We start from the raw sequence: 22,357 nt of genomic DNA, 5'->3' as shown, positions 1-22,357 counted from the left end.
GCGTGGTGGGGGCGAGTATAGACTGTGAGGGTTAGCTTTGTTTCACCTTTTAGGGCTAGAAAATCAACAGCATTTTAGGATTTAACCTCTGCAAATGTATCTTTTTCTCAGTCATCCAATCAGAAGATAAAGGAAACAAGACTTTTACTGGCTGGCGTATTTCTACAAAGAAGGTTAGTTGCAGCTTGGCAGCGAGCTGAAAGGGCTGTGTTTAGCTTCCCAGTGTTGTCAGGTAAGCTAACTGACCACAAAGGGGTTCTTGTTGCGAACTTTTTAAAGTCTTTTACTCCATTTTTGACAGTTCCATTGGTCCACAGAGAGCTACTATCATAGTAAAACAAATTCATGTGTGCGTACGTAGCAGGCCCTGTTTTTTTCCGCATGCACCTGTGTGACTGTATGAGTTTGACTATCACTTAATTTCCAAGGGGCGTACGTTTCAACAGATGTTGCTGATGCAGTAGTCTGTAGGTAGTCACCTATATGTTGGCTACTGTATGCCTGTATGCCTGTATACACACATTAAGTTCACCAGCAAGTCTCAAAGGGCTGCAAGTAATCACAACACCATGTTACCTTAAAGCCTCACTGCACCCATTATAGGCATCAAATCCATTCATATTTTGGTGATATTAAGAATGGGGAGGTGGATTACTACTGGGTGCATCCATCCAGAGAATGGTCTGAATGAAGTTTCCAGGTATCAATTGTCAGTCCAAATCTTCAAACCAGTCCAGTCCAGTGCATCAAAAAGCTGGGAACGAGTCTACCTCTGATGGAGAGGAGGGGAGAGGGGCGTGAAACAGGTTCAAATCTCACTCTCTTCCCCCCCCCCCCCCCCCCCCCCCCCCCGTACTACACTGCCTTGAAAGGATTGAGTTTATAGCCCAGGAACACAGAGAGAGAGAGAATAAAAAAGCATTTACCTTTCCCATCCAGCGACAGAGCCTTCACACAGACGGACTGCCTCCTGTTGAAAGCAGAGCGGGAGGTCGATGCATCCTACAGAAAAAGAATCTCCCGACGCGTCCATTTTTATTGTCTCCACTGACTCCTGGTAATAAAACGTGCAAAGTAGAGCATGCAAAACACCGCATCTATCGTGCATCCCCTCACTTGACACGCCAAATGTGCGGGAATAACGAAGTCGACAAAACGAGCACATCCACGGCGTGTGGCGGAAGGGGGGATTTTGAAAAAGATGTGAGAATGCATTAGAATGCAAGAAATGGTGTGATGGCGAGAGGGACTGTTGGGAGAGACCGATCTGCATATGGAAATTAGGGTTAGCGTGGATAACATACTGCTTAAACGGCTGCATTACTTTGTATTAATTTGGGCGGGACCCCTGCAGTGAGACTGAGGGGGACAAGAAGTCACTTTGACATAGCCTGTTAGAAAAGTCATGGCGTGTAGCAGGTGCTCTGGTTCGGTGCATGAAAGTCCCTTCATTAGCAACTACACTGAATGCTAAAGGATGTTTAAATGAAAATAATTTAAACATTCGGGGCGGTCTTCGTCGCGTGTGTTTCTTCTAAGGTCTATATCTGGCATCTTTAATGTAAATATAACCACGAATGGAACGTCACATTAGAGTTAATACACATTTTTAACTAATTAAATTAATTGAAGTCACGTGAGGTTCAAAAAGCAGCTCAGGGCGGTAACAAGTATGAAGTTACAGAGGACGTTTAATGTGCAAACCTCTCGAGGTAACGAGCTCGAACCTGCTGGAAACAAGTAGCAGGGCAGCAACATACTTCACCTGCAGACACAACACGACGAAGGAAACAAGTTGCAGTGAAACCTCTTGCTCCCTGTCAAGCGATACGACAAGACCACGCCCACTGTGAAACTTCGAACCAATCGGCGGGCGCGGGGCGATGGTACGCATGCGCGCTTTGGACGCGCGGGACGGACTGAAAACCCAAACAAAGTGGTGACACAACAGTAATCTTCATGCTTTCCTTTGCAGTTAAGGAAAATTACACCACATTAGGAGGCGAAATACAAGGTTTGTCATCTTTCAATGTCATCTGTCTTTCTAGAGGCGCTGCTGTGGTTAGTTTCCCTTTTAGAAATCCTGCTGTTTCTGTTTACTACGTTAATGCTAACTGCACTCAATGCAGAGCAGCTAGCATACTACTAAGTTAACGCTAACTAATTTAGCTAGTTTATCCCAAGGACGTTACATTAAAAGGTCTATTCCAACTAAATGACGATGTCGCTTCATGTATTGTAGAGGAATTACACCTTTTTTAACTGCTGCAAATAATTTTACACACTCGTGTCTTGTGAGCTGTATTGCGAGGTAGCTTGTTAACATTAATGTTAACATTACTGAGTGGTTTTAAAGCTAGCATCGATTGTAATGCATATCAGCAGACAGCTGTCTATCTGTCACGTATGTCAGATAGACAGCTGTCTGCTGAAAAATGGCAGCTTCTGTTAAAAATATCATGATACTTACATAATAACTTAAAGTTATGACGTGTGACGTAATTTTCTGTCTTATATTGTAATGTTAAAAAAGTTATATTTACTACAAAACCTACAGTATAGTCTAAAATATGGTATGCTTATATTTATTCTACTTTTGTACGGTATCTTTTCCATACAGTATGTGAATGCCTGCCACTTTTTTCTGTACTGTTACCAAAATGCTGATCATGTTTTGTGTAACAATCTTGTGATGTCTCCCCTATGTTTTTGTCATTAAAGGGAATACTGATTGTGCAGCATGGCAGATGACTTCAGCGAGTCCCTTACACCACCAGTTTCCCCCTTCACAGCGGACAGCCTGTGTGAGTTGATGGCAGCCCGACCGCCTTGCTTCTGCTGTTCTGAAACAAAGGAGGATCCCGCTGGAGCACTCCCCACAGAGGGATACACTGCTAGAGGCTCCCTCAAAAGGTACAGTCACTGTCTGTTCACCATTAATACAAAGAAATTGCAACCTCGAGGTCAACAGTTTCCACCCTGCGTATTCTGTGTCAGAGAAATGGCGCCAATGAAGACTGTAACATCAGTGATGTATCCAGAGTAACTGGGTCATTTTTTATGAAAACACACATTGCTGTAGATTTTTTTCAAAGGTCAGTTATTGATGCTTTGAGCATAACAACTGAAATCACAGTCTCCACCATTGTGATGGATCAGTGGTAGAGGTGTTTGTGGCCTCACTGAATGTACCTACATCCACTACATAGGCTGCTGTTGCGTCTTGACCCGGCCCCTGCAGAGTATGAGACAGACACTGTTGAGATATTTGGCTTCCCCTGGGTTACAGAGACAGCACTTGTGGAATCTACAAAGCTACTCTTTGGTCTTTGCAGGTAAGCCAGTATGTAAAACAGATCTCATCTAAGTTCGCTTTTAGATAAATACAAGACTTGTTGTACAATGTCTAGCGCGTCTCATTTGCATGCACATCACTGGTCTTAATTGGACTTTGATATATTTCAGACAAAAAGTTTACAGGCTGGAGACCTTGGTGCAGTCAAGCTCACATGACTTTGGTAAGATTTTTGCACAATGTTATCTATAATCCATGTAATAATCTGTTTTATAAACTTTTGTGTCAGTATTTTATCCATACTGTAAGCCATTATTGGATTTCATAAACAGACATGTCTTAGCAAGGTACGTTCATGTACATTGGCAAACCATCAGAAAATGTCAGTAGTGTAAACAGGACATTTTAAAATGCTAAATGCAGAGAGTGGATTCCAGTTTTCCATTAGTTAGCACACAGCTACCGAGGTATGTCATGTCATGTAATAACACTCCCAGCCTGCACCGCTAGCTAACTGAGCTAAGGAGGCCAACTAGCTAATGGCAGTGGTTACTCTGGTGAGATGGTGCCCTTATTTGTTTTGAGTGGCCTTGGAAAGATGGCCAATTCTTACATATTGCACCTTGAAACTATAGAATATTTGAAAATGTTGACCCTAAGTAGCAATTCTAATCATTTTAATGTTTGAATTCTGTTTCAGTATTGTAAGTGTTTGTATCTGGTGGACCAAGAAAGTGTCAAGAAGAACAGAGGCAATTGTCAAAGATATAAACATGGGTGTAATAGTGCAATTTGTTGTAGTGAGCACACTTATAATCAGCTGTTCGAACAGAGTAGTTAAACATAAAGACTTTGTTGAGCTCAGTTCAACTGCCTGAGTCATGACTGATATCTGATGAAGTGGGCATGTTTTACATAATATTAACAATGCAGCCCACATCATCCGTCATGTGTTGCAGGTCAAGCAGGCAACCTCCACTATGAAGCAGAGGAACTCAGACAGCAGTGTGTGTCATTTCTTCAGTATGTCAAAGTCTTCTTGCACAGGTAATTTTTAGGCATTTAATGTAAGCTACACTAATACTACTTATTAAAATGTTATTTTGGGCTCTCTGTTGACCTGTGTAGATTGGTAGTGATGTTCTGGGCAGTTTTAATCACCAGCTGTCGAGCCTTCCTGTCCTGGGCTGTGCAAAAACCATGCCATCACAACATTTTTTTATAAACACTTCATATGCTGGATTTGTCTGTTCATTTGGAAATGCATGCCCTTTATCTGTTCAGGTACCTAGAACCGTCCAGCTCCCTAGATGCAAGTCACCTTCACCCCTATGAGGTGCTGGAGGCTCAGCTCCCCTCTGCTCTTCTGGAGGAGTTATTCGGCATCACCCTCCTGATAGGACGACTCAAAGACCTGCCTTCCAATGTTCAGAGTGCCACTACGTCACTATTCACTATGTCTAACCAGGGAAAGGTGTGTGTGTGTTGTGTGTGTGTGTGTGTGTGTAATAAGCATCAAGTGCTGTTGTAAAGGCCTTTGAAACAGTGTGACTAAATTGTGGAAGGTGTAAATGTAGTAAGCTTTACAAAGAAAAGGAAATAATTTAAACTGCCGTGAGGGATGAATCATATGATCTGTTCTGAAGAGTTCACCCAGAACATCTTGCTTTAACCTGAGAATACATTGTCAGTGGAAGGTTTTCTACTATTGACATTGAACTTGGTGCTCTCCTACAGATTTTTCCTCCCTCTTGGCATTTGCTACACCTTCATCTTGACATCCACTGGTCAGTCTTGGAGATCCTTCACCTACTTGGCCACAAGATGCAAGGTACGTGTCCGCTTCTTGCAATAGAATGCTAAGACAGGAAATTGAAAGTGAGGATACTGAAATGTGAGCTGCAATTTGTTTCATGTGGCAGTTTAGAGATACACTGATTGCACTTGTAGTATTGGAATTCAATTCATTTGAAACAGTGTTAAACCTATTGTGGGAGGAAAACTATATAACAAGTGTCGACTTGTTGCATGGTTATAGCTACAGAGACCACCTATTCTCTCTTCATACAAGACAGTTTAAAGGTTCGTTCACTGGCTGCTGTGTGACACAACAGCACAGTGGACAATAATCCTCTGACTTACAGCTCATACTGAGTCATTATCATAGAAACAGGCTTTTTGTAATTGTACCTGTTCTCCTCTCCAGGCCAGGTGGTGTACGCCCACCAGTTTGTGAACCTGACGGGAGAAAACCTGACTGATACAAGCCTGTTTGAAGAGCACCTGTGCAGTCTGCTGTGTGACCTCACTGGTCTGGCTATAGGCAAATACAGCAAGGTGGGCGGCTGGCCACAACTTATTACATCTTACTGCTGAGATGTACCAGTGGTATTTCTATGTTGTTGGGGTTTTTTTTATTAGAAAAAACTGCTATCCTCGAATTGAATATGTTTATTACCACATTTAGTACTTAGTTGAAACCAGGGATGGCAAATACGGAAAATGAATTTGGCTTTTGACATGCCCAGAAAAATGTTTTCACCAGAATATAATCCCTTTTAGAGTGGAAAAGCCTCACAAACAGCATCAGTACTGGACATTAGGGCTCCACAAAATGGATATAAAAATCATGCGATCATTGCAATTTATTTTGAAAGATATTTCAGAGGCAATTTGATTTGTGTTTGGTGGGAATGGTAATTTTATACACCAATTTTCATTTCCACTGAATAACATATTGAAATCATGATGACGGACATTTGTTTTGGGTCTCTTCCAAGCAAACATGTTTTCTTACATTTAAAGAACAAGATGTGTAGGCCAGGGCATTGCTGCAGCACTGCAGTACTTCAGTATAATGCTATTTTGTCAAACATTTTACCTTGCAGCTTTTTGCCATTTTGATATTGCACTTTGCCATATTGAGATTTCAGTAATATTTTGATTAATTGGGCAGCCCTCTTGGATATGAATGATAATAAACCGTATTTCTACATGCAGAGTAATTATAGTATGACAAAATTTAGTCAATTCATTCTTTAAACTTTATGTCAGTGACAGACCTCATGCATTAATGTAGAATAGAGCTGCAGTTGGCGCTCATTATGTTAAATGGATCCTGTTCATTTACAGGTCAGGCCTACAGAGGCACTGAGCAGCCATCACTATCTCTGCTGCTGCACCAAGGAGCTGTGGGTCCTGCTCATGCACCTTCTGGAGCACAGGAATAAAGTGTTGCACACGCAGGTAACACATATACACACATGTTCACTAGAGCTTCAACGATTAGTCCAAATTCTTTTAATGCTGGATGTCTTGCTAATCAATTCTTTTTTCTTTATTTTGTATTGCTTTTCAAGCAAAAATGACAAACATTTTCTGGTACCAGCTTCTTCAATGCAAGGATTTGCTGCTTTTCTTTGCCATTTATGATAGTAAATAGATATTCTTTGGATTACGGATTTTTTTCAAAATTCTTTGACATTTTATAGACGAAGCAATTAATCACTTGATTGTGAAAATATGCCACAGATTAATCGACAATGAAAACTTGTTAGCTGCAGCCCTAGTGTTCACAGTCATACAATATAATATGACTCTGTCCATGCTAATTTAAACAACGTGTGTTTCCCTCTAGTCTTTCTGGAGCTACATGAACTCGTTGTTGAGGCCTTTGGTTACTGGGAAGCCAGCAGGAGAGCAATTCAGTGGCCTCCCCACACACTGTAAGGACCCTCTGGGATTCACATGGTGGCTGGTCACTCATTTAGCGATGTTAGGCCAGTACAATCGTAATGGCACACTCCAGAATGAGGTAAGAGCCCCAGACTCACATGATTGTCATGTTAAGAGGTTGCACTGCAATATAACCTGGGTAGGAATATAAAAGTGTATATATCTGTATGAAATACTGAGACATGACTGGGAAATCTGGGAATTTTTGTAAATTAACTTTTTTTGTAAATTGAAGTTGTTACCTGAGATCTCTGATTTAACCAGATGTGTTTGTCTCACCCTCAGTATCTGAAAAGCTCAGTTCTTATTTTAATGTTCTTGTGGTTTTTTTTGTTGTTTTTTTTACAAGAAATGAACAAAGGTGAATCATTTCTTCCAGGTAGTGCAATGTAAAAACAAAAATTCTCTACAGAAGTCACAGATTTGAAGACATTTCTCCTTTCATCCAAAATGCTTCTGCAGTTCTCAAATAAGTCAGAAATATTTTTTTCTGAGTACTTTATTAATAATGAGATGGTGCAATAAGTAGACATGTAGATAAAAAGACAAAAATTGCACTCTTAATTAAAAAATGTCTGAGACTGATGGTGACAGATTCTCTGCCTTAACATGCCCAGATGCTTATTGCAAGCCTTGTCTGCGTTAGTCTTAAATACAAATGCAATGACACAATGACTTTTCACCAATTATTCCCATATTAAGGGGAATGATTCAAATAGGTGTCATTTCATACTGTTTGTATGTATCATTTTATTGTATCTGCACTCGCAGAAACATCTGGGGGATAACTGGACTTTTGTGGAGGAGCTGCTGAAGTTAACCTGCAACCCCAAGGTCAGCAGTGCTTCTAGTTTCAAGTTACATAATCATACCATAGTTTTCATATTTGTCATTGTAAATCATGTCATTCGTTTATGTGTATTTAATAACAGGGAAGTCTTGCCGAGGAGCAGGTCAGGATGCATGCCCACTGCTGTCTCAGTCTCTGTCTGCTGTGGGAGCCGAGCACCAGTGCCGTCTCCACCCTCTGGGAGTACTACAGCAGGAATCTGGTGAGTACAAACCTTCAGAGGAAACAAAGAAATTAAATTCTGCATTGACTGAAGGTGTAACGACGAACGTTGCTCAAACATGATACACTACCACATTCTATGCATCTATACTACAATCAGACCACCTTTAGCTCACATTACCTTATATAAATTATCCTTACCACCACTTTTTGAGAAGTGTCCTGTTATTGCTTAGCTATTGTATGTTTCATTTCTGTTTTTTTCCTGAGATTCTCTAAGAGAGTAATGAGTTATAACATATCTCTGATCTTTTAGATGTGTGTTGTTTTTTTATTTACAGCATACTCATGTTATTTAAAATGTTGTCCATCAATAGAGACAAATCATGCAATCATTTAGCCGTGACCTGTATAGTTACATTATCATATTTCCCTTCGCCCCAGAGTGCTTCATTCACCGTGCCCTGGCTTGGGATGTCTGGCGTGGGCAGTCTGTATAAGACGCCTCAGGCTCTGCTGGAGCAGGCCCGAAACTGCTGCTCCCCCTTTCACCTCCACTCTCCAGGACACACCCAGCTCTACCGTTCAGCCAACTCCTTCCACATCTTCCTCCGAGTGCTGGCCCTGTGCCTTGCCCAGGACAGGGCTGGTGGAGTCCCACAGAGACAGATCAAAGGAAGGTACGGATGGAGAGAAGGCTGGGAGGCTTTCCAGTTCTTGCTCCTTCACATCCACTTCCACCGTGAAAACTAGGTCTCACGGCCAGGCCGTGGACTCAACACCGTATAGCATGTAGTTTTTTCAGAGGAAGAGAAGATAAAAGGGAAGACATGGAGTAGAAGCTGTGAGAAATGGTTACTAATCAGGACTAGGCTTTGTAGGATTGCCTTTTCCCCTTGATCTTCTAATGTGTGTTGTGTTTAGTGTGCTGTTTGGATTTATGTGTGTGTAGGTGCATACTTGCATGAATACATAAACAACATGTGTGTTTGCACACTGGCATGCATTTCAGTCTTGTTTGTGTGCGTGCCAGGTGCACCGCAGTCTCCCAGTGCGTCTTTGATATTTACTCAGGCCCCCCAGTGGAGCAGGTGTCTCAAGAGTCAACCACCTGCTCTTCAGCACAGACCAGAGCCAAGGAGCCTCCTACTTATACACACAAACACACACACTGCACCTGCTCCCTAGGGCTGTGACATGGTTTTAGAGTGTGTGACAGGCCATTGGATGGAGGGAGAGTGTGTCTTTTTTGGAGGAAAGTAAGTAAGAAGAGTGGTATGATGAGAAGCTAATGTGCACATCAGATCCGAGCGCTGGACCATCCTATATCCCTGGCCGGCTGGGCGCCAGAGAGAGGCAGCCGCAGATAAATCCGCCTAATGACTTCCCTCTGTCTGGAATGTGCTCAGTAGCACTGCAGACATGGGGGCTAATTAGCTAACGAGCGTGGCGGTTAATTCGCCTTAACGAAGCTGTGTTGGTTTCCAACACGGATAGAGAGGGGAGCTTGGGTGGTGGGGAGTGGGGAGATGTGGGTGGCAGGCAGTCTGGCAACAGCCACACTGGGCTGGGACAGGTCCAGATTCCCCCCCTCCCCCCACCAATACCTCCTCCCCCTCAGGAGGCATGAGGCGTGCCGACTGTATCGCTGCAACGTTTCGGCAGCGTTCCTACTCCTGGCCGGGCTCTGCGGGACACCCGCGACGAGCATGTTGATCTCCAACGCCGGGAGTTAGAAGCATCTGCTCGCCTCCGGAAAAAAAAGCTGTCCGGAATAAACAAACAGACAGACAGGTTTGGAGAACACAGAAAATCCCCACTGCTGCTTCCCAGCGCGCTGCTTATATCCCTGTTACATATTACCCATTCATCTATTTAAATCTCCCTCCCCTCACACTCTGACTGCATGCTTGGCCACCTTCTCCTTTTTATAGTCCTCTGTGGGTGTAACTAAGCTGATTTCGGTGTTAACCTGGTCTTTCTCACTTCCCCTCCACTCCTTTATCAGTCATACTTCTTACACCGAGTTTGTCTCGGGATGCTTGCTGTTTGTGTTTTGACCCAAACAGCAGCTCCTCTCACCTGTGTGGGCTGCATCTGTGTTTGGGAGGTGGGGTGTAAAAAAGGAGGGGGGGCTCCAGCTTTCTGTGTTTTCCTGCCAGGCGGGCAGACAGAGCTGGATGTGTGGCAATGCATGTGTGTGTGTGGTTTTATTGATCTCTCTCTGGTGTTGCAGTAAATTGGTTTGGCTGTAGAGAGAGGGACCAAGCGCCTACTGCTGTGTGTCTGAGTGTCTCTGACATTTAACATGATCTTTAAAGGCATTTCTCCACAGTGCCCGCAGGATCTAACAGCGTGCTGGGTGAGAGAACCACCCAGCACGCTGTTAGATCCTGCTTACTCCCTCTCTCGATTTCTCTTTCTCTCTCTCTCAAACACACACATGCACACACACATGCACACACGCACAGACTGGGCAGCTAGGCCCTCTCCCCTGGAGCTGAGAGGGTGATGGAGGCAGGTGGCGTGGTGCTCGGTGGGGGTGGAAAGTTCAGTTAGTCAGCATTTAATGTCAGGGGTTTAAGAAGAACAAATCACCTCTGAAGACTTTGTCAGTGGAAGTGAAGAAGAATTTGAATTAATTTTTTTTTTTTTTAAGAAATTGTAAAGAGCAGACACTGATCGTGATCACATCCCTGTCTCTGACTCATTTTCCCCTCTAGCTGACCGTCCCTTGTGCCACATTTTAACAAACTTCATCTCTTCCCTGCCTCTATTGTTCTCTTGTGTTTCCAGGATTTATTCCAAATTCTCCTCAAAGAAGATGCAGGAGCTGTCAGAGGCGGGCCTCATGAACTTCTTGTTGCTGTTTCTGGTGGTGGCCAGGCAGGTGGAGCTGGAGGATGTGGCGAGCAGGGCCTGTGAGCTGCTGGGCTTCCTGCCTACTAACTGCCCCCCTGGGCACCGCACCCTGATCTGGAGGGGACAGTTATCACTGCTGTTATTGTTCCAGGTATGTTTGTTAATGAGAAATGCAATCTGGAATTGAGCTCCAGATTGCATTGATTAATTATGGATAATTGGATTTTTCAAGAAAAAAAATAATAAAATAAAATAATTATATATACGTATATATCTCGACCTAGCAACTAAGTGATTAATCGAGAAGACAGTTAACAAAAAAATAAGTGTTAATTGCGGCCCTAATCTGGAAATGTATTGTTTAAAAAAAAGACTTCAAATCCAAGATTTTGTTTTGCCTCATCTTTTTTTTTTTTTTTTTTTTATTTATTTATTTTTAGCACAAAATAAACAATACAACCACAAACAACCACAATAAAATAAATCAAACAAAAAGATATGACAAAGACATGCTACATATACAAGCACATACATATACACAAAGTCAAATTAAAAACACAGATGGGGGGGGGCAGTACTGTACCATTGCAATTCGATTGTTCATTTCATAATCATGTTCATTTCTTAATCATTTTCAAGTTAATTTACATGGAAACAGGGTAACAATGTGGCTGTTTTGCCTCATCTGATTTTTTTTCCCAGGAGAGGGGTCTGGATGTTGGTGCACAGGCCAGCTGGCTGGCCTCCTCCTTCAATGAGACGGCAAAAGAGTTCTACAACAAGACCACAGAGGTCTCTCGCAAACTTGCCCTCTGGGGGCCCCTCGGCTCATACCTGGAGGGTGTAGCTGAGGTGTTCGAGACAAGCCCCACTCTCAGCCTATCGGAGGAAAAGCTGCTCAACGAAGGGTTTGATTGGTTGTTGCCTGCTTGCCGCCTATCAGAGCTCAATTCTGCCCTGGGCGTCCTGCAGACTGTCCTCACCCAGCTCAGGTGAGATGGCTGGTGTAAATACTTACAGGCTGTCAGGTATCTCTTAGTCTCTCAGTTTTTCTCATTCTTTTATTTCACTGATAGCTGCTCCCTCACAGATAGTGGACACATTCAGACAAATGTTTTCTGGCCGAGGCCAAGCTAAGCTTTTATTAAAATCTGATAAGTGGATACAGCAGAGGAGAGTGATCTCTTCTGCTCTTCCCTACCCATCCCAGAGTCCGCTAACTTCTCATACTGACAATAGGTGAATTGTGCTGTCAGCAGGAATGAGCGTCTGTAAAGACCCTGTGTTGCGTTGAGGCCCCTGTTAGTCTCAGTAGACCTAGTGGCCCCCAGGTCACCCTCACCAGGTGCTGGTGGAGCTCTGAGTAGAGTTACAGGCCCAAGGGATCCTCCATGGACCCTCCTGCCGTCATGGGGACGGCAGCAGTGCTGTTGGCGCGCTGAGAGACTGTGGTCAGTAGGGCGTCAGGACGAGTTCAGCTGTAGGACACGGGTGTTGGTTACACCATCGACCCCAGCTGAAGGTCAGAGAGCCACAGCTGAAACAGTGTCTGTTTATGTGAGGAGGTAGAGGCGGGAACAGAAGCCACAATAGATACAAATCAGGTGAGACTGGAAGGTCTGTGAGGAAGGATGTGTGATCCTTTACTGTAGATTCTCAGTGAAATTCTTTGTTTAAAGAGCTGAGTTTCACTTTGGTTGCAAGTCTTTAAGTTTGCAATAATCAATTACTTTTCAAACTAACCATTATTATAGCAAGTAGAACTTAATATGCTTAAAATTACCTAGTAAGTACTTTTAAGCTTGTTGAATCCTTATTTAGACCGATATTTTCAAAATGTAATTGAAGTCTTGTCCAATCGTAGTTATGTTTGCAATGTTAACACAATAGTGCAATAGATATCAAATGAAATGACTGCCTTCGTGGAAATATGTAAATCGAAGCGAGTACTAGGGCTGGGTATCATTCAGAAGTGTCTTGGTGTAGATGTAGTCTGCAGCTGCAACATGGATCAATTAATTGATTAATTAACAACTATCTAAATAATCGCCAACTATTCTGATAGTCGACTAAGCTTTTTGTGTCATTTTTAAGATAAACAAACCCAGATTCTCTGATTCCAGCTTTTAAAATTGTGAATATTTGTGGGTTCCTTTACTCGTCTATGACAGTAAGCAGAATATCTTTTGGTTTGAGAAAAAAAAAAACAAGACATTTTACATCATCTTGAACTTCGAAAAACACTGATCGACATTTTTGCCATTTTCTGCCATTTTTAGACGACATTAATTTGCAAAGTAATTGACAGATCAATTGACAGTGAAAATAATAGTTACTACAATAGTGTTGCAACTAACTGAGTTTCTGTACCAATTCAAGTTTTTTGACATAACCCTTCTGTTCATTTTACAAAAGAGGCCAAAACTGACCATAAGTAGCCGTACAAGAACACTGCTTAAAATGCATTTTCAAATGGGCAAAATTATTATAAAGCTGCATTTTTGTTTAATTCTATAGCCTCTTGGGGACAATGTAATAAGCTGTAAACACGATGTCAGCATATTTGGAGTTACGGGTCTTTCTGCCTTGCCAATCTAAACTGAAAATTCACCGACCTTTAGGCTCTGTTTTACCAGCCAGATGTTATTTGGTCTTTACTCGTCTATGACAGAATACTGAATATCTTTGGGTTGTTACAAAATTAGACAATTTTAGGTTGTCATTTTGGGCTTCTTCTTTGTTTTTCACCATTTTATGGACCAAACAAAGAATGAATTAATCGAGAGTGAAAATAATCGTTAATTACAGCCGCAGTTTCTTAAATAGTTTTTGCACCCCGAGACTATACCGTGTTCTTCTGGGATTTTACTAAGCACTAAGTATTACTGCCACTTTATACTTAAATTGCTTACAAAAGGTTAATAATTGAGCTGCAGCACTCAAATAAGAACATTGTAAAGTTAAGTATTGCAGAGCCCTCCACACTGATTCATGGAGGTGTATGATTGCTTAAATTGCCCAGTTTCTACGTACCACCCTCTCCACCCTACACACGCACACACACACACACACTAACCTACACACCTGCCCACACACCAAAAAGTGAAACGCTAACCTACGTGTGCTCCTCTCCTATTTCAGTGCCGAGCTCCCATAACATGATATCTCGTTAGCTTTGCTAATTCCCAAACTTCCCATCTCAGAAGTCGGGGGTTGGAGGGCACACATTTGCACATTAATGGCCAAGGAGAGCGAGAAGAAGAGAACTCCCAGAGGCCCTGTGTGTTATGGCCCGGACCACGCTGACCCATTTAACCAAATAAAAAAGTACCATGCTCTCTCTTTCAAATCCGTCCCGCCAAATTAAACATAATTCTTCGGCCTGGCAATTCTCGGTATCTCTTTGTGATTAATGCCTTTTCTGTGACACAATTAATGGGCAATTATGTAGCCTGGCAAATTTAGCCTGTGCATCATTATGTCTACTGAGAGCCGTGTGGAATCTGCACACATTAAGAGAATTATTCTGCCAATGGCTGAGGCAGCGGAGGGTCCGAACATTCACTCTTGATAGCCATCGCCATGGCGCTGAGGCAAGAAGCCAGTCCCAGGCATAATTCCTCAGTTTTATTCCTTCCCATGACCCTCTGCTGTGGGAGGGGTAGGGGGTGTTGCTGGTTGATGAGGTGAGCTGGCATTGGCACACCGTGTTGGATCTGTTTTCGGTACAAACAATTAATCCCCATCTCCTTGGCTTGGCAAAAAAAAAAAGCCTCCCTGAGAAGCGTTTCCCTTTGTGAGCATTAAGACCTTTTACCGGATATGGAGCCTTTGTTTTTCAATTTCAAGGACAACTACTGTTAGGTTACTTCCGAGAGATTTAGATATGGTAACACCTGTGTATATGTTTTGGTAGAGGTGCATGGACAATACCAAAGTTCACCTTGTGCCTTGGTCTGCGCTTGTGTCTCTGTCATTATTAGGATGCTATATTTGATTATTCTGTGTCTGTATGTTGGATGCAGCTGGGGGAAAGGTTAAATGGGGTCTCTAATGGTGTGTTGGCATTGTGTGTGTGTGTTTGTGTGTACACAATGTAAGAAGCCGCAGTGAGGAGGATTAAGTGGGGTCTCTGACGATGTCTTGTACAATGAGGGTTGATGGGTGTGAAAGGCCCATTCCGCAGTAGTAACGAGGCTAATGAATTCAGACTCTAATCGATTGTCTCAGCTCTCTCTGGATTAGATGCAACCTTGCTGGAAGGGAAGGCATTGCTGAGGTGTGTGTGTGTGTGTGTGTGTGTGTGTGTGTGTGTGTGTGTGTGTGTGTGTGTGTGTGTGTGTGTGTGTGTGTGTTTGTGTGTGTGTGTGCGTGTGTGTACGTGTGCGTGTGTGTGCGCGCACCAGCCATGGTAGCAGACTAGAGTGTGCGGTTGAGGATGGGATAGAAGGCGGAGGGGGGGAGTTACTAGTTCCTCTATCCTTTCCTCCTTCCCCAGCACACCTCAACCCCGCTTTCCCCACACCCCCGTCCGGGCGAATGAGGGGGACAGGAGGATCATCTCCAGTCTAAATGAGATTACAGCTCCTTCAGCTGCTTATCTGGGCTAATGCCAGCCACTGTGGGGCTGCTATAGCGGCTGGGGCCAGGGCCAGGGATGAGCCAGGAGAGCCAAAGTATAGTCTGTGTACAGGGGATCAGCATTAGGCTCCACTCTATGCCTATAATATCCTCCTCTCCTTCCCCACCTCTGCCTCCACCCTGCTCTGCTCCACACTGCAGCGCACCGCCGCACCCAGTAATCCCCCAGGAGAGAAGAGAGGAAAAACACATGAAGAAGGAGTGAAAGAGAGAAACGGGGGAGCAAAAGGATTTGAGAAAGTCGAGGGCGGAGTTGGAGGGTGTGGGTGTTGTACACAAGAGGGAACCAGTGTTTGCTTTTTTGCATCGGATAGATTTGTTTATCTGCTTTATTTGTGTGTGTATGTCTGTCTGTGTCCTTTCAGACGGGTCCACCAGCGCAGTGTCCAGTCAGCACCCACCTCAGTTTGGGCTCCTGCTACCACCAGTGTGGTGAAAGAGCGCCACCTAGCGGTAGCAGCAGCACTCTGGGCGCACTTCTTCCCCTTCCTGCGCAGCCTACGCCTCTCTCAGACCCCTCCAGCACAGCTGGCAGATGCTGCTGCAGGTCAGTTACGCCCACAGGGATGAACAAGACACTGAATGGAGGGAAGAAAGGGCTGGAGGAGGACAGGGCGGGGGAGTGCAGTACAGAGTTTTGGACAAGAGTTCAACCAAAATGGATTTGAGATGGCCGATGATTATTTTGAGTTAATGCCATCATTTTACATGAAGGCAGAGGATTTGAATGGCAGTTTGGCAGAGAGAAGAACATTAGAGTGGAGGATATGATGCTTTAAAGAATCCTAGAGAATGTTAGATAAAGAGCATCTTGAAAAATAATCTTGTTTATGCTTACGCGTATTAAACTATATTTGCATGTACAAACGACAAACTAATCTGAAATAATTTTGTCTTCCTCAGGCTTCACCCTGTTGGCCTTTGATCTGCCCAGCTCTGCCCCACAGGACCTTCAGCCAAGTCCAGTCCAGTCCATCATGCAAAGCTTCGGCTGGGACGACATGGTTCACCCACTCCTAGTGACTCGCTACCTTCCCCATCTGCTCCAAAACAGGTATACTTAGCCTTAAAGTTCTACCCCTCATGTCTATAGGGGTGTGAGATCAGAGGGTATCATACACTGTACAGATTGTAAAGCCCACTGAGACAATCTGATGTTATTTTGGGCTATATAAATAAAACTGACTTGGCTTGACTTGACTGTAACTCAATCTCAAAGCATTTTTATCACACCGTTACTGATGGGTAAAACATCAGGTCAGTCAGAGAGAGATGATATACACTTCTGTACATGTCAGCCATCAAGCTTCATCATGGTAGTCGCCACTTGACAAAATGTTTTTTCAACAAGTCCTGTTGGTATATTTTGTGCTATGTAATTAATGAATTAGACGGCGAGTGTCCTTGGTGTTATCAGAATATGTTTTAATGGAGAAATTGCACCCATGCCTCTAAACTGAATACAAAATGTAGTTCATCTTCAAAATAACACTCAAGGGTACAAAACAACGTGACTACTTCACCCTCAAAGGTCCTCTTCAGACAGTGCCAAGTGATGTTAAGAGGCTACACCTGAATATAAAGCCAAGAACAAGGACACTCCTCATATTTATTGTTTATGAGTACCAGCCTGCCAAGCCTCCACTTGCTACTGTTTGAGCTTTTAGCAGTATGTGATTTATAAAATGAAGCAATGGTTTCAATCATGCAGGAATTTTATTAAATGATCACACCATAGACAGAAATATTCACCTCCCTCTGTCCTTCTAAACTCTTCATTATGAAGTGTATGTAAAGTTATGGAAATCTGATGTGAAGAGACATTTATGTGTTTTGAGACAAGTGGATTTTATTGTTTATACATTTTTTAGATCAAGATTTGTGACTGGGTATAAACTTTCTCCTGCCAGAAGACAAAAAATAACAACTTCAGGCAGCAATTGTAGGCCTAAAATGTGAATTTTAACACTGACATAGAAGTTGATTTATGAAATAATTTGGCACTCACATATTGAATGCTTGATATTTCTTCATGTCTTCAACAACAGTTCACAAGAGCAGTGCATCCAGCAGTTGTCTATAACTACACACTATACATTTTTCTTTTCCAGTGAGCTAGTGTCCTCACTCAGCAGTGATTCTGCTGTCGTCGTGGCCGGTTCAGCACAAAGTCTGTCAGTGAGGGCCTGGATCCGCTGCATTCTGCAGCAGCACCTTCATAAGACCCCAGATGGATCCGACAGCAAAACAGGTAACACCACTGAGTCTACAATGTGATTTAAAAAACAGAAAAAATAAGATAACTATAGGTTATACACCAGGCAAGATTAATTTAGCTGTAGGTATATATGGATTGTGAGATAGGAGGTTTCAGAAAAATGTATACATTTCATATAATCACTTCTAAGGTATACCCAAAAATATTTTACAGCTAGTAACACACATTAAATGGGGTTTTATCATTCTAGGTGACATAAACTCATAAATGCCATTTATAATTTGAACCAGGTTTTCTTCAACTCCTTAACATCTGAACCCAAATTAGGTAAAGACGCAACAAATATCCTGACAACAGATTTTAGAAATGTTGCTATACTCGGGTTAGTTCAGTTCCTGAAGCTTAAGGAGCTAACTCTCGCTTTAAATACAGAAAACAGATTTTGTTTAGAGAAATGTTAGGCTTGTTTTACCTATTGCTTTTACCTTTTAGTTTAGTATAAGAGGTAAGTGATAGGTATGTAATTGCATTGCACTGCTTTCAGGCCGGGCTGTGGAGGAGCAGTTGTGTGAGCTGACCCGGCTTGTGCTGAGGCTTCCTGAGGTGGACAGTTTGCTGCAGAGAGCAGGCCTCCAGCCCACAAGCACCAGGCTAGAGCCCACTTCAGTCCTGGAGATGTTTGTGAAGGTACGCTGTTGTCTGTTCAAGGTGTCAACAAAGGTACACCCAGTAGCGTTGTATATCTGCAGTGAGTTACTCTAGGATTTAGTGTTAAAAGAAGCACTTAGTGAGACATTCCTGCTGTCAGCTGCATGAAGAAAAGTTTCTGTAGAATGTCTGTGATTTACAATTTAATGTCCTCTAATGCTTGAGTTTGTACCATTCTCCTTAATTTACATGTATAAGACCTACAGTACTCTGCATATCTCAGTAAAATTCATCTCTACACCTTTACTCAAGTCTGCAATATCTGTGATGTATGGTCAGCACATCACTGTCATTTCTGGTCCCTACTACTGCAGCCAGTATTTACATGCAAGGATTTCCATAAATGTATTTTCTTATCTGCTTTGTCGTGGTTTCAGGCTCTAGGCTGCGTGTACAGTGGGCTGCAGCTTTTGTCCGAGCGTTCAGCCATGGTGACCAGAGCCCTGGACTACATTGGTGACATCCTGAAACATATTAAACCTTCTCTGGTCAACAAGAACCAAGAGGGAATGCAGCTGGCCTACTGGGCTGTGGGTAAGTGCAGAGCCTCTATACTTCAGACACATTATACAAAAGACAAAGCTTCAGGAGTACTTTGTCTCTTTATTTTTACAGTATGCTGCAAGTCACAGTAGTAAGAATCATTACCGTTGTGTATCTGAATTTATGAGCTTCTCTGTTTCATTCAGGTTGTATAGTGAAGCACTGGAGCCCCCTGCTGGCTACGTCTAAAGCCCAGCAGCTGCTGTTTCGCATTGTGGACGTGCTGCTGCTTCCCCACCACCTCACACAGCAGGACAAAGCTATCAGGAACAGCCTGCCTCTGTATCTACAGGTTAGAAGAAACATATATTGTACACTCTCGGGAAAATTAGGACACACAGAAGTCGTTTCCATTCTGACACTTTGAATGTATTCTCCTGCAGGGTCTGTCGGTGGCCTCCAGCGTGTCTCAGTCTCAGGGTGTCTACCTGAGGCAGCAGCTCCGCTCTGTCACTCGCAGATATCTGGACCATTTCCTTCCCGCGTCACCTTCCATGGGCATCATCACCAACCACCCAGTGCTTCTGAGTGCCTGCGAGGCCATCCTAACGAGCCGGGGAGCAGCACTGAGGAAGACCATCCTAGAGGTGCTCTGGTAGGTAGAAACTGGGATGTTGCTTGCCGATCATGGCCCACTAACCACCTGGCCTTTTTTTGTTGGGACCAAATTCAAGCAGGACTGAAACAAATTAAGCTTGAATTTCATTTTTGTTTTCTTTACTCAATTTTAGTCTTGTGAATCACAATTCTTATGTGACTATACATGACATCTTGACTTGCATTTTGTTTTTCCAAAAATACATTTCTTAAAACTGTGCATGTTTTTAGAAATGCCTCTTTCCTATTCGACAGTGAGAGCTTCCTGCAGTTTAAAGGTCATGCCCCTCCACCTCGGCTAGCGTCAGTCCTCATGTTCCTCTCTGAGCTTCTGAGACGAAATGTTGACTCAGACCCCGCCCTCCTCACTCTGCCCCTCCCCTCTCTGCTGCGCTGCGTCATGCTGGTCAACGAACTGCAGGGTAAGAGTAGTTTTTCTACATAGTGTTTGACTGCTTTCCAAATTGTGTGTGTTCTTTGGCCAACGTTGCCTTACGTGGCCCAAACTGGTCTACAGAATATCCTTATCTTGCAATCTAGGAGTCGAGCAACCAAATTGAATGCTAAGAAGAAGATCTTTCAATTATTTACATAACAACAAAGTAATACCAGACCGTCCTCCTTGCTCACGTGGTGTCACCCCAGTTTTTAAAGGGAGGGTCTCTACAGTCCCTGATACTCAGTCCCGACTAACATAATGTTTTCTCCGAGTTTTTCAAAATAAATCTGAGCAGGCCTGCATTTGTTGTGACTTCATTCAGCATCAGCTCAATAAATGCTATAATCATAGTACTTACTATCAGCAAGATGGTTGCAAACACATCTTTAACGCTTACAATTTTCATCAATCCTCACTTTGGGGTAAATTATAGTGAAAGGAACACATTTTGACAATCAAGTTTGCGTTTATAGTAATCACTGATGCTCCGTTTTGTTTTTTCTGTGCAGTGAGGAAGATGAGCACAGATGCCTTGCAGCTTGTGGTGGAGCGATGTGCTGCTGCGTCTACAGAGGGACCGTGTGAGCAGATGATCACTGTCTTACGGTAATTGACAATAATGTCTAGCAATAAATATCTGCACCTGCATCAGAGCTGCGTTGCGTTGCTCACAGGGAGCACAAAGCTTGATATTGGCTCTGTAGTAAAACTATGTGTGTAACATTAAAGGCCTTTTTTAGTCCTTCATGCTTTTTAATGTTTGTGTAATCCAAACGCTCCTAGGTCGTTTGCGGAGGAGAATGAGGGAGTGTACGACAGGCAGGTGTACAGTGTCCTGGAGACGGTGGCTGTTTTAGATCCCTCCGTGGTTCAAGCTCTCATTCCAGACATGTCTGTCAGCCTGAGAAACACTGAACACAAGAGAGGACTGGGCAAGAACATCGCCTTGAGGTGAGCAATCCCATGAATCACATCCTGGAAGCCTTCAACTATTTTTATGTCGTCTAGACAATGAACAGGTGTCACCTACTGGCTTTTTTTTTTTCTTTTTTTTTCTTCAATTCGTCCACTAATGTTACTTCTCCATCTCTCTGTGCAACAGGAGTGCATATAGGAAGTTGCTGTGCCTCCTCGGGGAGAGTGGGCAGGCAGAAATAACCAGTCTGGAAGCGGACTGAAGTTTAAAAAAAAAAGAAAAACAAGGACCAGCTCCAGAACATGTCGCCAGCTCCAAGAATCACTTGTTAGTCATTCCAGCCTTCTTTTTTTGGTGCCAAATCACCAGAAAAGGGCATTACAGTGCTGCCTTACAGGAGTATCGTGCATAATCTGTAGGTTTAGTGTCAATTAGCTACAATTAGTCAATTCAGGGATAAGGGGAATCGAAAGAAATTGATTAATTGTTTGAGTCATTTTTCAGGCAGAAATGTCAAATATTTGCTGGGTGCAGCTTCTTAAATGTAAGAATGTTCTACATTTCTTGTCATTCATGACATTAAATGAAGTATTTGGGTTTTGGACTGATTTGAAGACATCACATTATGCTCCTGGAAATTGTGATGACCATTTTTCACACAGACTAAACAATTAATAGATGATGAAAAGAATTGTTAGTTGCAGCCCTAATGTTATTATCTGTGGTCGTTATCTGCTGCTGTGGAATGCTACAAAGACACAGCATGGATACATGCAACTGTGAATGTTTCAAAACACCTCATCAGCTCTACTTGAAGAACTTAAAAAGTTCGATATGCATGAGTCTTGACATGATCCAATTATCAGGTTGTATATAATGTACATATTGTAAAGAAAGTGCAGCCTTGCGTTTTTGGCAGACACTCTTTATGAAATAAAATGTGACAATAAATATGAATATGCTCATATACCCGTCTCTTCACCTTTTCATTTCAGCTCTATAGTGAGAAAAGTGAGGAATGCGAGCACTGAAGTGAGCACAGACTATTTGTGCTTATACCATCAGGTGCTGGATCCATCTCTACTCAGTTGGCACTCTCAATTACAGATTTGATGACAGTCGTGGGCGAGCCCAAAGAGTTCAGTGGTGAAAAAAAAAGGGAGAGTAAAGGAGAGAAGTACTGTTTGTTCCAATTCTCTCTCTCGCCTTTCCAAGTCGCAGCAATCTCTTGCAATCCGGCTTTAGTTTGCACCTAATCACATGAAGTCTCACTCCTGTCTCCCACAATCACCAAGTCCCATTTTCTGTCATTGCTAGTCATTTTCCAGCCTCATCAAACTGCATTGCATCGCTTCATGTTAGCAGCGTTCGGCTGTACCGCATTCCTTTTC

General features: G+C 43.0%; 2 protein-coding genes across 10 annotated transcripts in view; one reads left to right on the top strand and one right to left on the bottom strand.

The window, feature by feature from the left end:
* LOC115567647 (neuroendocrine convertase 2-like) overlaps nt 1–1,839 on the bottom strand; it is a 194,477-nt gene extending 192,638 nt beyond the window's left edge. The window contains exons 1-2 of one of the 7 annotated variants that reach the window (XM_030394421.1): nt 1,766–1,839; nt 927–1,054 (exon numbers count right to left, since the gene is read on the bottom strand). The gene's annotated coding sequence lies outside the window, so the exon portion shown is untranslated. Of the gene's footprint in view, nt 1–926 lie in introns of all 7 variants that reach the window. The other 6 variants (XM_030394425.1, XM_030394430.1, XM_030394422.1 and 3 more) reach the window with 6 other exon arrangements.
* On the top strand, nt 1,627–21,933 carry mms22l (MMS22-like, DNA repair protein). Of its 3 annotated transcripts, XM_030394419.1 has the most exons (27): nt 1,627–1,886; nt 1,976–2,014; nt 2,722–2,913; nt 3,210–3,335; nt 3,466–3,518; nt 4,255–4,342; nt 4,580–4,769; nt 5,033–5,126; nt 5,502–5,632; nt 6,428–6,541; nt 6,933–7,109; nt 7,802–7,864; nt 7,963–8,082; nt 8,487–8,722; nt 10,839–11,055; nt 11,607–11,896; nt 15,911–16,092; nt 16,449–16,599; nt 17,657–17,796; nt 18,308–18,450; nt 18,849–19,005; nt 19,161–19,306; nt 19,398–19,609; nt 19,867–20,033; nt 20,560–20,656; nt 20,834–21,001; nt 21,153–21,933. In XM_030394419.1, the coding sequence occupies exons 3-27, from the start codon at nt 2,741–2,743 to the stop codon at nt 21,226–21,228; spliced, it is 3,711 nt and encodes a 1,236-aa protein (XP_030250279.1). In that variant the 5' UTR covers nt 1,627–1,886; nt 1,976–2,014; nt 2,722–2,740; the 3' UTR covers nt 21,229–21,933. The 3 variants fall into 3 exon arrangements, with proteins under 3 accessions (XP_030250279.1, XP_030250278.1, XP_030250280.1); XM_030394418.1 differs by having other exon boundaries at nt 1,879–2,014; XM_030394420.1 differs by lacking the exon at nt 1,627–1,886 and having other exon boundaries at nt 1,896–2,014; nt 2,740–2,913.
* The last annotated feature ends 424 nt before the right edge of the window (nt 21,934–22,357 follow it).

The sequence above is a fragment of the Sparus aurata genome, chromosome 17 (assembly GCF_900880675.1).
Source record: "Sparus aurata chromosome 17, fSpaAur1.1, whole genome shotgun sequence".
Classification (NCBI taxonomy): Eukaryota; Metazoa; Chordata; class Actinopteri; order Spariformes; family Sparidae; genus Sparus; species Sparus aurata.
Note: the sequence above shows the minus strand (reverse complement) of the source record. Positions and strands in the feature narration are given on the sequence as shown.